This window comes from Heterocephalus glaber, unplaced genomic scaffold (genome assembly GCF_053883595.1).
Source record: "Heterocephalus glaber isolate CG9 unplaced genomic scaffold, H.glaber_assembly_v1.0 deba00001561, whole genome shotgun sequence".
Taxonomy (NCBI): domain Eukaryota; kingdom Metazoa; phylum Chordata; class Mammalia; order Rodentia; family Bathyergidae; genus Heterocephalus; species Heterocephalus glaber.
In genome coordinates this window covers 3,061,957-3,074,194 of record NW_028258349.1, presented here as the reverse complement: position 1 = coordinate 3,074,194, position 12,238 = coordinate 3,061,957, and the positions used below count along the sequence as shown (strand labels likewise).

Genomic DNA, 12,238 nt, shown 5'->3' with positions numbered 1-12,238 from the left:
CCCACTATCACCACTCCTGTTCAATATAATTCTGGAAACATTAGCCACAGCAATTAGAAAAGAGAAAGAAACAAAAGGAATAAAGATAGGAAAGGAAGAAGTTAAACTGTCATTATTTGCTGATGATATGATACTTACATAGAAAACCCAAAAAACTCTACCAAAAGACTTCTAGACTTAATTGACAGATTCAGTAGAGTAGCTGGATATAATATCAACACTCAAAAAACAATAGCCTTCTTATACACAAATTGCCGACTCACTGAGAGAGAAATTAGGGAAACAATTCCTTTTACAATAGCATCCAAAAAAATGAAATATCTAGAAATCAATCTAACAAAGGAAGCAAAAGACCTCTACACTGAAAACTACAGCACCCTGAAAAAGGAGATCAAGGAGGATGTAAGAAAATGGAAAGACATCCCTTGTTTCTGGGTAGGAAGAACCAATATAGTGAAAATGGCCATACTTCCAAAACCACTATATAGATTTAATGCAAAGTCAATTGAAATTCCAACAATATACTTCACAGAACTAGAGAAAACAATTCAAAAATTCATTTGGAACCAGAAGAGACCTAGAATAGCAAAAGCAATTCTGGGCAACAGAGACATGGCTGGGGGTATCACAATACCCAACTTGAAGCTATACTACAAAGCTACTGTGATAAAAACATCATGTTACTGGCAAAGAAACAGACCCGAGGATCAGTGGAATAGATTAGAAGATGCAGAAACAACTTCAGACATACTCAGCCACCTCATCTTTGACAAAGGAGCCAACCACCCTCATTGGAGGAAAGATAGCCTATTTAATAAATGGTGTTGGAAAAACTGGATTTCGACCTGCCAGAGATTAAAACTAGACCCATATCTATCGCCGTGCACTAAACTAAGATTGAAGTGGATTAAAGATCTAAATATTAAAACAGAAACACTATACTTGCTGGAAGATAAGTTAGGTAGAACTCTTGAAGATATTGGCATAGGAAAAGACTTTATGAACAAAACCTCAATAGCACGGGAACTAGCAGAAAGAATCAACAACTGGGATTTCATCTTATTAAAAATCTTCTGCACTGCAAGAGAAACCACCAACAGAGCTAACAGACAACTTACAATGTGGGAAAAATTTTTTAGCAGCTATAACTCAGACAAAGGGCTACTATCTAGAATATATACAGAACTGAAAAAAATCAGACCCCCCAAATTCAAAGACACAATTCATAAATGGGGATCTGAAATGAACAGACATTTCTCAGACAAAGAAGTAAAAGCAGCAAGTAAACATGAAAAAATGTTCAACATCACTGGTCATTTGAGAGATGCAAATGAAAAAAACAGTGAGAGTCCACCTCACCCCAGAAAGAGTGGCTGCTATCAAGAAATCAACCAAAAACAAATGCTGGCAGGGATGTGGAGAGAAAGGAACCCTTCTCCATTGTTGGTGGGAGTGCAGACTGGTGCAACCACTATGGAAATCAGTGTGGAGATACCTCAAAGAACTAGGGCTGCAGGCCCAATTTGACCCAGCTATTCCCCTGCTGGGTATCTTCCCAAAAGAATTAAAAGAATCATACCACAGAGATATATGTGCACCCATGTTTATTGCGGCACAGTTTGTAATAGCTAAAGCTTGGAAACAGCCCAAGTGTCCATCAACTGGAAACTGGGTAAAGAAGATGTGGTTTATTTTTATAAAATGGAGTACTACTCAGCCATAAAGAACAAGAAACTAGAGTCATTTATAGCTAAATGGATGCATGTTGAGGTCATACTCTTAAGTGAAATAAATAGGACACACATGTGTAAATACCGAATAGTTTCTCTAGTGTGAGAAACTGAAAGTATAAATAAGGATTAAAAGGATTATTAACTAATAATTGATACTTTGAAATAGGAAAAGGTCCAAAGGGGTATGGTAGTGGGAGGAGATGGGGAAAGGAAAGAATAGAAAGGAAAAATTATGAGAAGAGAAAAACAAATGGAAATGAAACCTATGTAGATAGGGAAGGGTGGAGGGGATGAAGGGTGCACAGGTAATTGGGCAAAAGTAAGAAACAAGATACATCATGTCCAGGTACAAGCACCCAATGATAAATGTAAACATATTGTATACCTAAAATGTACCAATAAAAGAATTTAAGCAAACAAAACAAAACAAAACAAAACAAAAAACCCCAAAACATTTGGCTAGTTGCATCCACAGGACCACAGCTGAAATCTAATGGAACCCTGCCTGCCTAGAGAGGAATCTCTGTGTTTTTAATTTTAAAAAATTATTTTTCTCTTTTTAAAGTTATCTCTTCTTTATTTTTATTTCATGTTACTTTTCTTTTTCTCTTTTTTCTTAGTCTCATTTGATCTAATATATAAAATATATATCACATATTTACATATAATATATACAATGTTGTGTGTGTATAGGTAAAACAGAATATGAATTAATAAATGCATTAGTTTAAAAAACATCTTTAATGGTTATATGAGGGTAACCACCACCAAAAAATGTGTATGGAGGGTCTTACAGCTTCCCCTAGTCTCCAATTCATACTTCCCTACCTTTTCTTTTTATCCTTTACCCCTGCAGATAGCCTCTCAAACCTCTCGCCCCATTCGAGACATAAAAACATCACCAGAAAGCCTATATCTTTCCTTACTCTCAGTTCTTTGATTCCCTTTTTTGTGAACTATTTTATCTCTTTTCTTTGTTCTCATGCCTTCCCTTATCCTCTACATCTCAGCCTAATTCAGTGACTGGGACTGACTTTATTACATTGAGTAGGTTGAAGAGGTGAATAAACACTAAAATATAAGCAAACCCAAGGTCACATCACAGGGAGATAGAATCTAACTAAAAAGATCTCTGTAGTAGTGACAGAGTTCACTACCTTAACTGATCTTCAACCTGCAGCACAGAAATAATAGAAACATAAGAAAGCAAAGCAATAAGATTGCTCCAAAACCCCGTCTTCCCAAAAGTTGATTTCACAGGTGCTGAAGTGGAGGAAGTTACAGGCAAAGAACTGAAAAACAAAATGTTTGAAGAGATAAAAGAAAAAATATATAAGCAAATTCAAAAGATGTTTAGTAAGCATAAAGAGGATTCAATTAAGCAGATAAAGGATTTAACTAATAAAATTGTTAAGACAATGCAAGATATATTTGGGTAAAGAATTAGAAATTATGAAAATAAAGCAACTGGCAATACAAGATATGAAAAATTCAGTGGAAAGCATGGGTAGTAGATATGACCAACATGAGGACAGAGTATCAGAAATTGAAGGTAAAACTGGTGTAATAGATCATGTACTCAATGACATCATAAAGTGACAAGACACCATGGAAACTATATCCAGGAGCTGCTAGATGATAAAAAAAGAAAAAAAAAGGAAAGAAAAAGAAAAATCCCACCTCAACTTCAGAATTACAGGAATAAAGGAAAAATTAGAATATGGCTCAAAAGGTATAAAAATTTATTCATTGAAATATTACATAAAAGTTTCCAGATCTAGAGGGAGAATTCAATATTCAAGTACAAGAGACATATGGAACCCTGATAGGCACTACCAGAAAATAACTTCTCCATGATATATAATAATCAAAATTCCAGAAAGACAACAAAAAGAGAGAATACTAGGAGCTGTTAGAAAAAAGCAAGTAATCTATAAAGGCAAGTCTACCAGAATAATTGAATTTCTCAGCACAAACCTTAAAGGGTAGGAGAGCTTACAGCAAAGTTTTTCAAGCCCTAAAAGAAAACAATTGTCAGGCCAGACTTCTCTACCCTGCAAAATTAGCCTTTACAACTGACAGAGAGATTAAGACTTTCCATGACAAAGAAATTCTAAAGAAATACATGACTGCTAAACCAACATTGAAGAAAAAACTTAAGGGACTCTTAGAGACAGGGAGGTTACCAGGATCAAAACATCCAAAGGAAAGTATACATCTAACTAGGAAAGAAGTTAAACAAAAGGAAAAAAAAAAGGACCCAGTACTGGAAAAATAATTTAATGATGGGTTTCAGTAAGTACCTTACAATAGTAACGCTCAATATCTTTTTATTTATTATTTATTTAATTTTATTTTTTGGTACTGGGGATTGAACTCAGGACCTTGTGCTTGCAAGGCAAGCAGCAGAACCACTGAGCTAAATCCCTGGTCCCAATAACTCTCATTATCAATAGTCTTAACACCCCAGTAAAAAGAAATAGACTGACAGATTGGCACACAAAACAAATCCAACAATATATTTCCTACAAGAGACCTACATCATCTCCAAAAATGCACATAGATTGAAAATGAAAGGATGGAAAAGGATACATGCATCTGGAGCCCATTAGCAAGTAGGTGTAGCTATCTTATTTTCAGACACAGCAGATTTCAAGTCAAAACTGATCAGAAGAGGAAAGATAACCACTACATACTGGTAAATGGAACAGTTCAACAGTAGGAGCTAACAATTTAAAATATATATGCACCAAATATTGGCACACTCTGTTGTGTAAAACAAAAATTACAGAATATAACCAAAGAGACAACCAACAATACAATCCTGGCAGGAACTTTAATATACCACTCTCAAGATTAGACAGGTCAAGCAGACAAAAATATCAACAAAGAATTATCAGAGTTAAATCATGTTATTGAACAAATAGACTTAACAGATACCTCAGAGTATTTCATCCAACAACTACAGAATAGAGTATACATTTTTCTTAGCAGCACATAGAACTTTCCCCAAAACATACAGTAACTTAAGCCATAAAGCATGCTTAAATAAATACAAGAAAATTGAAATAATTTCTTGGTACTATTGGATCTTTGTGGAATGACGCTAGAAATCAACAGCAAAAAAAAAAAAAAAAAGAAAAAAAACACAAACCCCAAACAAAATAATAACAAAAACCCAACCAAAAACCAAAAACACAGAAACTACACAAATACATAGAAATTAATTATTATTAAATAATCAGTGGATCACAGAAGACACAGAAAAGAAATAAGAAATGTTCTATAATCAAATGACAATGGAAGCACAACATACCAAAATCTATGGGATACAAAGAAAGCAGTTCTAAGAGGGAAGTTTATAGCTATAAATATATGTTTAAAAAAAGCGTGATCCCAAATAAATAATCTAATTATGCTAGGACCTTGGTCCTAGAAAAACAAGAACAATCCAAATCCAAAACTAGTAGAAGAAATTACAAAGATCAGAGAAGAAGTTAATAAAATTGAGACAAAAAACCCAGAAAGGATCAATGAATCAGAGTTTCTTTGAAAGGATAAATAAGATTGACAAATCCTTAGCCAATCTTATCAAAAAGAAAAAAAAAAAGGAAAGAAAAAGCCCAAATCAATGCAATTAGAAATGAAGAAATTGAAATCACAACAGATGCCACCAAAATTTCAGAGGATTATAAGAAACTACTTTGAAAACTTATATTTCAGTAAATTGGAGACTCGTAGAACAAATTACGCCAAGTGACAAGATGCAAAATCAATGCACAAAAATCAGTAGTGGTCGTGTACGATAATAAGGAAACAACTGAGAATGAAATCAGGGAAAGTCATTCATAGTAGCTTAAAAAAATTAAACACCTATTAATTAACCTAAACAAAGAAGTGAAAGACTACTGTAGTGAAAACTATAGTACTCTGAATAAAGAGATTGAAGAAGACAGCAGCAAATGGAAAGACATCCCCTTTTTCTGATAGGCAGAATCAATATTGTGAAAATGCTGTATTACCAAAAAGAATATGTATATATATATTTAAAGGAATTTCAATTCTTCACGGAACTAGAAAAAACAATCCTAAAATTTATATGGAGCCAGAGAGACCCAGAATAGCCAAAGAAATCCTGAGCAACATGAGCAAAGCAGAGGCATCACTATCTTGGATTTCAAGTTACAAACAAACAAACATGGTACTGGCACAAATAATAACGAACATGGTACTGGTATTGACACATGGGTCAATGGAACAGAATTGAGGATGCAGAAACAATCCGAGGCACATTCAGCCATCTGATCTTTGACAAAGGCACTAAAAACCTAAACTAGAGAAAAGATACTCTAACAAATGGTGTGGGAAAATTGGATATCCACATGCAGAAGAATATATCTAGATGACATCTCTCCCCCTCTCATGCTGAAATCAAATAAAAATGGATCAAAGACCTAGATATAAAAGCAGAAACATCTGCTGGAAGATAATATAGGTAAAACTCTTGAAGACACTGGCATAGGCAAAGACTTTCTGAACGGAACACTAATTGTACAAGAAATAACATCAAGAATCAACAAATGGGATTATATCAAATTAAAAAGCTTTTATACAGCAAAGGAAAGAACCAGTGAAGTGAAGAGAAAACCTACATAATGGTTGAATGAGCAGTTGAAATGAATAGAAACTTCTCCAAAAAAGAAGTACAAATGGCCAATAAGTACATGAAAAAATGTTCAGTATCTTTGGCCTTAGAGATATAAATCAAAACAACATTAAGATTCCATCTTACTCCAGAAAGAATGGCTATCATCAAGATCTCAAACAACAACAAATGCTGGAGGGTTGTGGGGAAAAGAGAATATTTCTACATTGTTGGTTGGAATGTAAATTAGTACACCCATTATGGAAATCAGTATGGTGCTTCCTCAAAAAACTAAAAATAGAGCTACCCTATGATACAGCTGTACCACAACTTGTTATACAGCCAAGAAAATATACTCTAGATTTTATAGGAATGCTGCATATTCAAGTTTATTGTGGCACAATTACAATAGGCAAGATATGGAACCAGCCTAGGTGCCTATCAACAGATGAATGGGTAAAGAAAATATGGTATATATACACAATAAAGCATTATTATTTTTTTTGCTTAAATTCTTTTATTGGTACATTTGAGGTATACAATAGTTTACATTTATCATTGGGTGCTTGTACCTGTACATGATGTATCTTGGTTCTTATTTTTTCCCCATTCCCTGCCCTCCCTTCACCCCCTCCACCCTTCCCTATTTACAAAGACTTTGTTTCGATTTTTTTCCTTTTCTCATAATTTTTCCTTTCCCTTCTTTCCTTTCTCCTTCCCCTCCCACTTCCCCTACCCCTTTGGACCTTTTTTTCCTATTTCAAATTACCAATTATTCATTTTAATCATTTTAATCGTTATTTACACTTTCAGTTTCTCACACTAGAGAAACTATTCGGTATTTACACGTGTGTCCTATTTATTTCACTTAAGAGTATGGCCTCAATATGCATCCATTTAGAATAAAGCATTATTTAGCCACAGTGAAAGACAAAATTATGTCATTTGGCTAGGCATATTGGTGCGTACCTGTCATCCCAGCACTCGGGAGGCTAAGGCAGGAGGTTAGCAGCAAGTTCGACACCAGTCTGGGCTACATAGTGAGTTCAAGTCCGGCCTGAACTACATAGCAAGACCCCATCTCAACAAAACAAAACAAAAAAAACTTACGTAATTTGCAGGAAATGAATGGAACTGGAGACCAACATGTTAAGCAAAATAAGCCAAACTCAGAAAGCCAAGTACTGCACATCTTCCCTAATATTTAGAATCTAAAACAGATGACATGAAAGTAGAATGGAGACTTACTAGACAAAAGGAAAGGAATAGGGGGAGGGTGAAGGGGTTGTGAGGTTAACAGGGGAGATGAATAAAAGTTATTAATGATAACCTTAAGAGATCATGATGTTGACCTAAATTTGTTGAGTTGAAAATGTGCCCACTACATTCTGTTAAATGAAGAGCAGTTTATATAACAGGATATATAAGACTACCAATTTTTACTTTAAAAATGCATTAATGGATAGAGATATCAAGAGATCACTTAAAATAGTGTTCATTTAACTGTTTTAATACATCTCAGGGAGTAAGATGCTGAGCATATTTTTCTTTTTGTTTAAGAGTAATTTTTAATTTGTGCTATTATGTGAGGTGATGGATATGTTATTTAACTTGATTGTAGTAATTATTTCATAATACGTATGTATCTTTTTTTTTTTTTGGAACTGGGGATTGAACTTGGGTCCTTGCGCTTATGCAGCAGGAGGTGAAACCACTGAGCTAAATCCCTGGCCCTTGATACCTATGTATCTTAATACTTGATATGTTATACCTTAAATACATATGATCTTACTTGTCAATTTTGCTCAAAAAAAATAAGTTTGTGTGTGTGTGTATGTGTGTTTGTGTGGTACTGGGGATTGAACTCAGGGCCTTCATGCTGAGCTACATCCCCTGTACTTTTTATTATTTTGAGACATGTTTTCTCTAAATTGCCCAGGCTGGGCTCAAACTTGTGATCCTCTTGCCTCAGCTTCTTCTCAGAGAGCTGGGATTATAGGTATGCACTACCATGCTGGGCTAAAACTATAATGATAAAAAAAGAATGAACTTTGGCCCGTATCTCTGACCATATGCAAAAATTAACTCAAAATTCATCAATCACTTACATATAAGAGTTAAAACTGTAAAATTCTTAGAAGAAAATATAAGGGTAAATAATCATGATCTTGGCAGTGAATTCATAGAGATGGAACCAAATGTACAGGAAACAAAAGAAAAAAAATAAGTAAATTATTCTTCATCAAAATAGGAAACTCTGCTACATCAAAGAATGCAATTAAGAAAATGAAAGAAAAACTTAGAGAATGGGAGAAAATATTTGCAAATTATTCATCTGACAAAGGTCTAGTGTCAAGAATATATAAAGAACTCTTACAACTCAACATCAAAAGGACACATAATAATCTGATTTAAAATGGGCAAAAGGAGAGTCAAGATGCAGGTAGCAGTTCACAGCCCTGGGCTAGTGAGTTCAAGGCCAGCCTAGTGAGAACCTGTCTCAAAAAAAAAAAAAAATCGTGGTGAACAGAAAGGGAATGTAGAGGAAAGAATGAAGCAATGACAACCCTGGTCCTAGGGAGGGAGGCACAAGGGACTCTGCAGGCACAGAGAGGGTTGGCAACCCTAGTGATTAACAGGAGACCAGTAGTGACAGCCACTGGAAAAACCCAAGGTCATTGCAATGTGGGTACTTACTTTGAAAGTGACTCTTTCACATGGCAGGCTAGCTTTGGAGAAGAAATTCTCAGTAGCTCTTGCCATAGCTAGAGGTGGTATAACAGTAACTGGTTATACAGAATAGAACTTTAAAAGTTAGAGTTTTTTCTTGTAGAGATAATTTCTCTATGCTTTCTCCTGCTGAGCACATAACCAATACCCCCTTCCTCTACTCAGTCCAAAAGAATTGACAAAATATGCAGGTGCCAGCTCTAGGAGGAAGGCACCTAGTTTCCTTTCATGAGCAAGGGATCAATGAACTGAAAATGATAAAGCAAACACAGAGAACTGCTTTGTTTTTCTGAGCTCCTCTCCCCTCTGTTCCTTACTATAAAAGACTGTTCTTTGCTCATCTGTACAAAGGGAGATGGTGATGAGGCAAATGGGGGCCTCTATCTCCTTGGAGCTAGCTTTGAATGAATCGTTTTTCCTTTTTTACCAAAACATATGGCCTCCTTTGATTTGGTTAGCGGTAGGCAAGTGAACCTGAGCATGAACCTCAGTGGCCACTCTGAACCAAGAGCTGTATCGAGAGGAGGCTTATTGTGTGAGGCTGAGGTCCTCCAGGGACCAAAGTTCAACGAACAACCACCCCTCAGGGTCCATGGTGACACCCCACCTCAGTGGCTGGACAAGAAACAGTGTCTCCACAAGAGACAGTCCTGGAGAGGGAAAGGGCTACTTACAGACTTCCTGGGAAAGACTTGGAACTACAGGCATAGGCAAGAAAGAACGCTTCCTCTTTCTGAGTCTTATGTATATTTCCCAAAGTTGTATCCTCATTCCACTTTTCTCCTTAGCTTCACTTATTATCTTTGTGCTGCTGATTCTCAAGTCTCCATCCTTAGTCCTACTCCTAGTCCTAAATTTCCAGCTGCTTTCAGAATATCTCCTTGTGGATATCACCCTAATGCCTTAAATTAATAGGTCCAAAAGTGAACTCACCTTCCCCCCCATGGCTGCTCTCCATCCCAACTCTGTAGCCTTCCTTGGCTGTCCTATCTGAAACACGACTGCCTCCCTGCCATATTTTATATGTCCCCCTCTCCTGCTTGAGTGATGTCCTCCTTGTCATTTATCACTATCCAATGTTCTGTTTTATTTGTTCATAGTTTGTCTCCCTTGCCAAAATGTTAATTTCACAAGAGCAGGAATTTTTGTCTGCTTTGCTTATGATGTAACTCCAGGAACTAGAACAGTGCAGGCATTCAGTTGGTGATTGACTGAATGACCTAATGAATCCTCTTTTCCTTTGATTCCCATTATCAATTAACCTAGTTAGTTCTACATCTATAGCATCTCTTGCTTCCTCTTGTGCTGTTGACAGGTTTGTTCAACTTCACTGAGTCTCAGAATTATTCAAGAGCTTACCACATGATGGCTTGTTATTTAAATTATCTTAGCTTCCGTTCCTCATGCTAAAATGAGGCTATTCATAATACAAATGCATAAAATTGTCACGAGACTTCTAAACATGATACACGTACAGCACCTGGCCCAGTAGCTGAAGTAAAATAAGCACTCAAAAAAATGCTACCTGTTTTTAATCAACCCTCCAGCACTAGCTCTGGGCTAGCTTTCTTGTCTGGTTTCTTTTTGCTGAACGCCATACTTCAGCCCAAAAGGACCACTTATGGTTTCCCAAACATGATACGAACCTCCATGTTCTCTATGTAACAGACAGGGAACAAGGCTACATTAGCTAATTCATTTCTCACTGCTATATAAAGCATTGTTGGACTAAACAACCTCTAATTTTCATCAAAGGAAGGGCAAACTGGACACCTAATTTTTTCTTTTTTAACACTTGGCAAAAGGTAAGAGAACTATTTCTGGTTTTCTTGTTTGCACCCAGAGGTTCCAGCTAACCTGAATCATAAGCCTTCAATAGTTTAGGATAGTGAGGCCCAAAATGGATAAGTAACCTACCTGCAATTACACAGGAGCATAGTACCTAAGTTGCAGAGGATTCATTTTTTCAATCTTAGTTCTCTTTGTAACATAACATGTTGGTCAAAAATCTCAAACAATCATGATTTAGAAAAGTTCATTTCTCATGTCCCTGAGAATACTTCCATAATGGGAAGACCTAGTTAAAGTTGTTATTCCTAAACCATCTCCGACTCTTAGCATTCAAAGTGGAGGGAAAGTGGTAGTACATAGGCACCACAGTGAACTCCTCTCCAGCCCTTAGCAGACAGGCTGCTCATCTGCTGCACCTAGGTGATTTAGATTAAGCAAGCCACACAGAAGCAAGAGAGTCACTCAGTAACTACACAGGGCTACATGGACATTTACCTGAGCCAAGGCAGAAGACAAGTGGGAGAGATTGGATCAGCCAGAACATGCTCTGGGTGGTGGAGACCGGAGCTGGAGAACTTGAGGTAATCAACATTGCTATCTGCTGTCAGCTGAAAGTACTTCTTACTTCCCTTTCCTCTCAGAGAAGTGGTGTAAGACCTTCCCCTCCCACACTAAAAATCTGGTTACAGACTTCTAGTTTAATTACTAAATTAATTATAAACAAACTTTGTATAATTTTACTTTTTCAAAAATTTATTAAGACTTATAATGTAACTTAACATGTGTACTTGAGAAAATGTGTATTCTGTTGTTGGGTGAAATATTCTGTGTATGCCTGTTAGATGCACTTTGTTGGTAGTATTGTTTGAGTATTCTACTTCTGAATTTCTTTAGTTTTTTTGTTTTTGTTTCATCATATTTAACATGGTTTCAACATCTTTGATAAGTTAAATGCCTGTGCCTTCTTAGGGACTGTTTCTGTCAACTTATTTTGTGTATGTTTTATGTGTGTGTGTTTGGTACCAGGGATCGAACTTGGGTCCTTGCGCTTGCAAGGCAGGCGGTGGAATCACTGAGCTAAATCCCCAGCAATGTGTGTGTTTGGAATTAGAAAAATTTTAAAATAAATTATTTTTTGGAAAAAATAGCTGTCACTTCCTGTCTTTGTGAACAGGCTCTGTAATGGGGCTGTCCTTCACCAGTTAGCTTAGCTATTTCTGATGCTAGGAATCAAGGTGCTTTAGTTTTCATATGGTTTGAGGGTATCTCCCAAAGGTCCATATGCTGGAAGCTTGGTCCCCATTGTTGGGTGCCCGTGTCAGTCCCAGTGTTGGTTGCA

The 12,238-nt window shown here is 36.3% G+C and overlaps 1 protein-coding gene across 1 annotated transcript in view; it reads right to left on the bottom strand.

The window, feature by feature from the left end:
• Slamf6 (SLAM family member 6) overlaps positions 1–11,515 on the bottom strand; it is a 40,870-nt gene extending 29,355 nt beyond the window's left edge. The window contains exon 1 of the mRNA XM_087190842.1: positions 11,395–11,515. Within this exon, the coding sequence (XP_087046968.1) occupies positions 11,395–11,491 (97 nt within the window). The 5' untranslated portion in view covers positions 11,492–11,515. The remainder of the gene's footprint in view (positions 1–11,394) is intronic.
• Between the last annotated feature and the right edge of the window lie 723 nt (positions 11,516–12,238).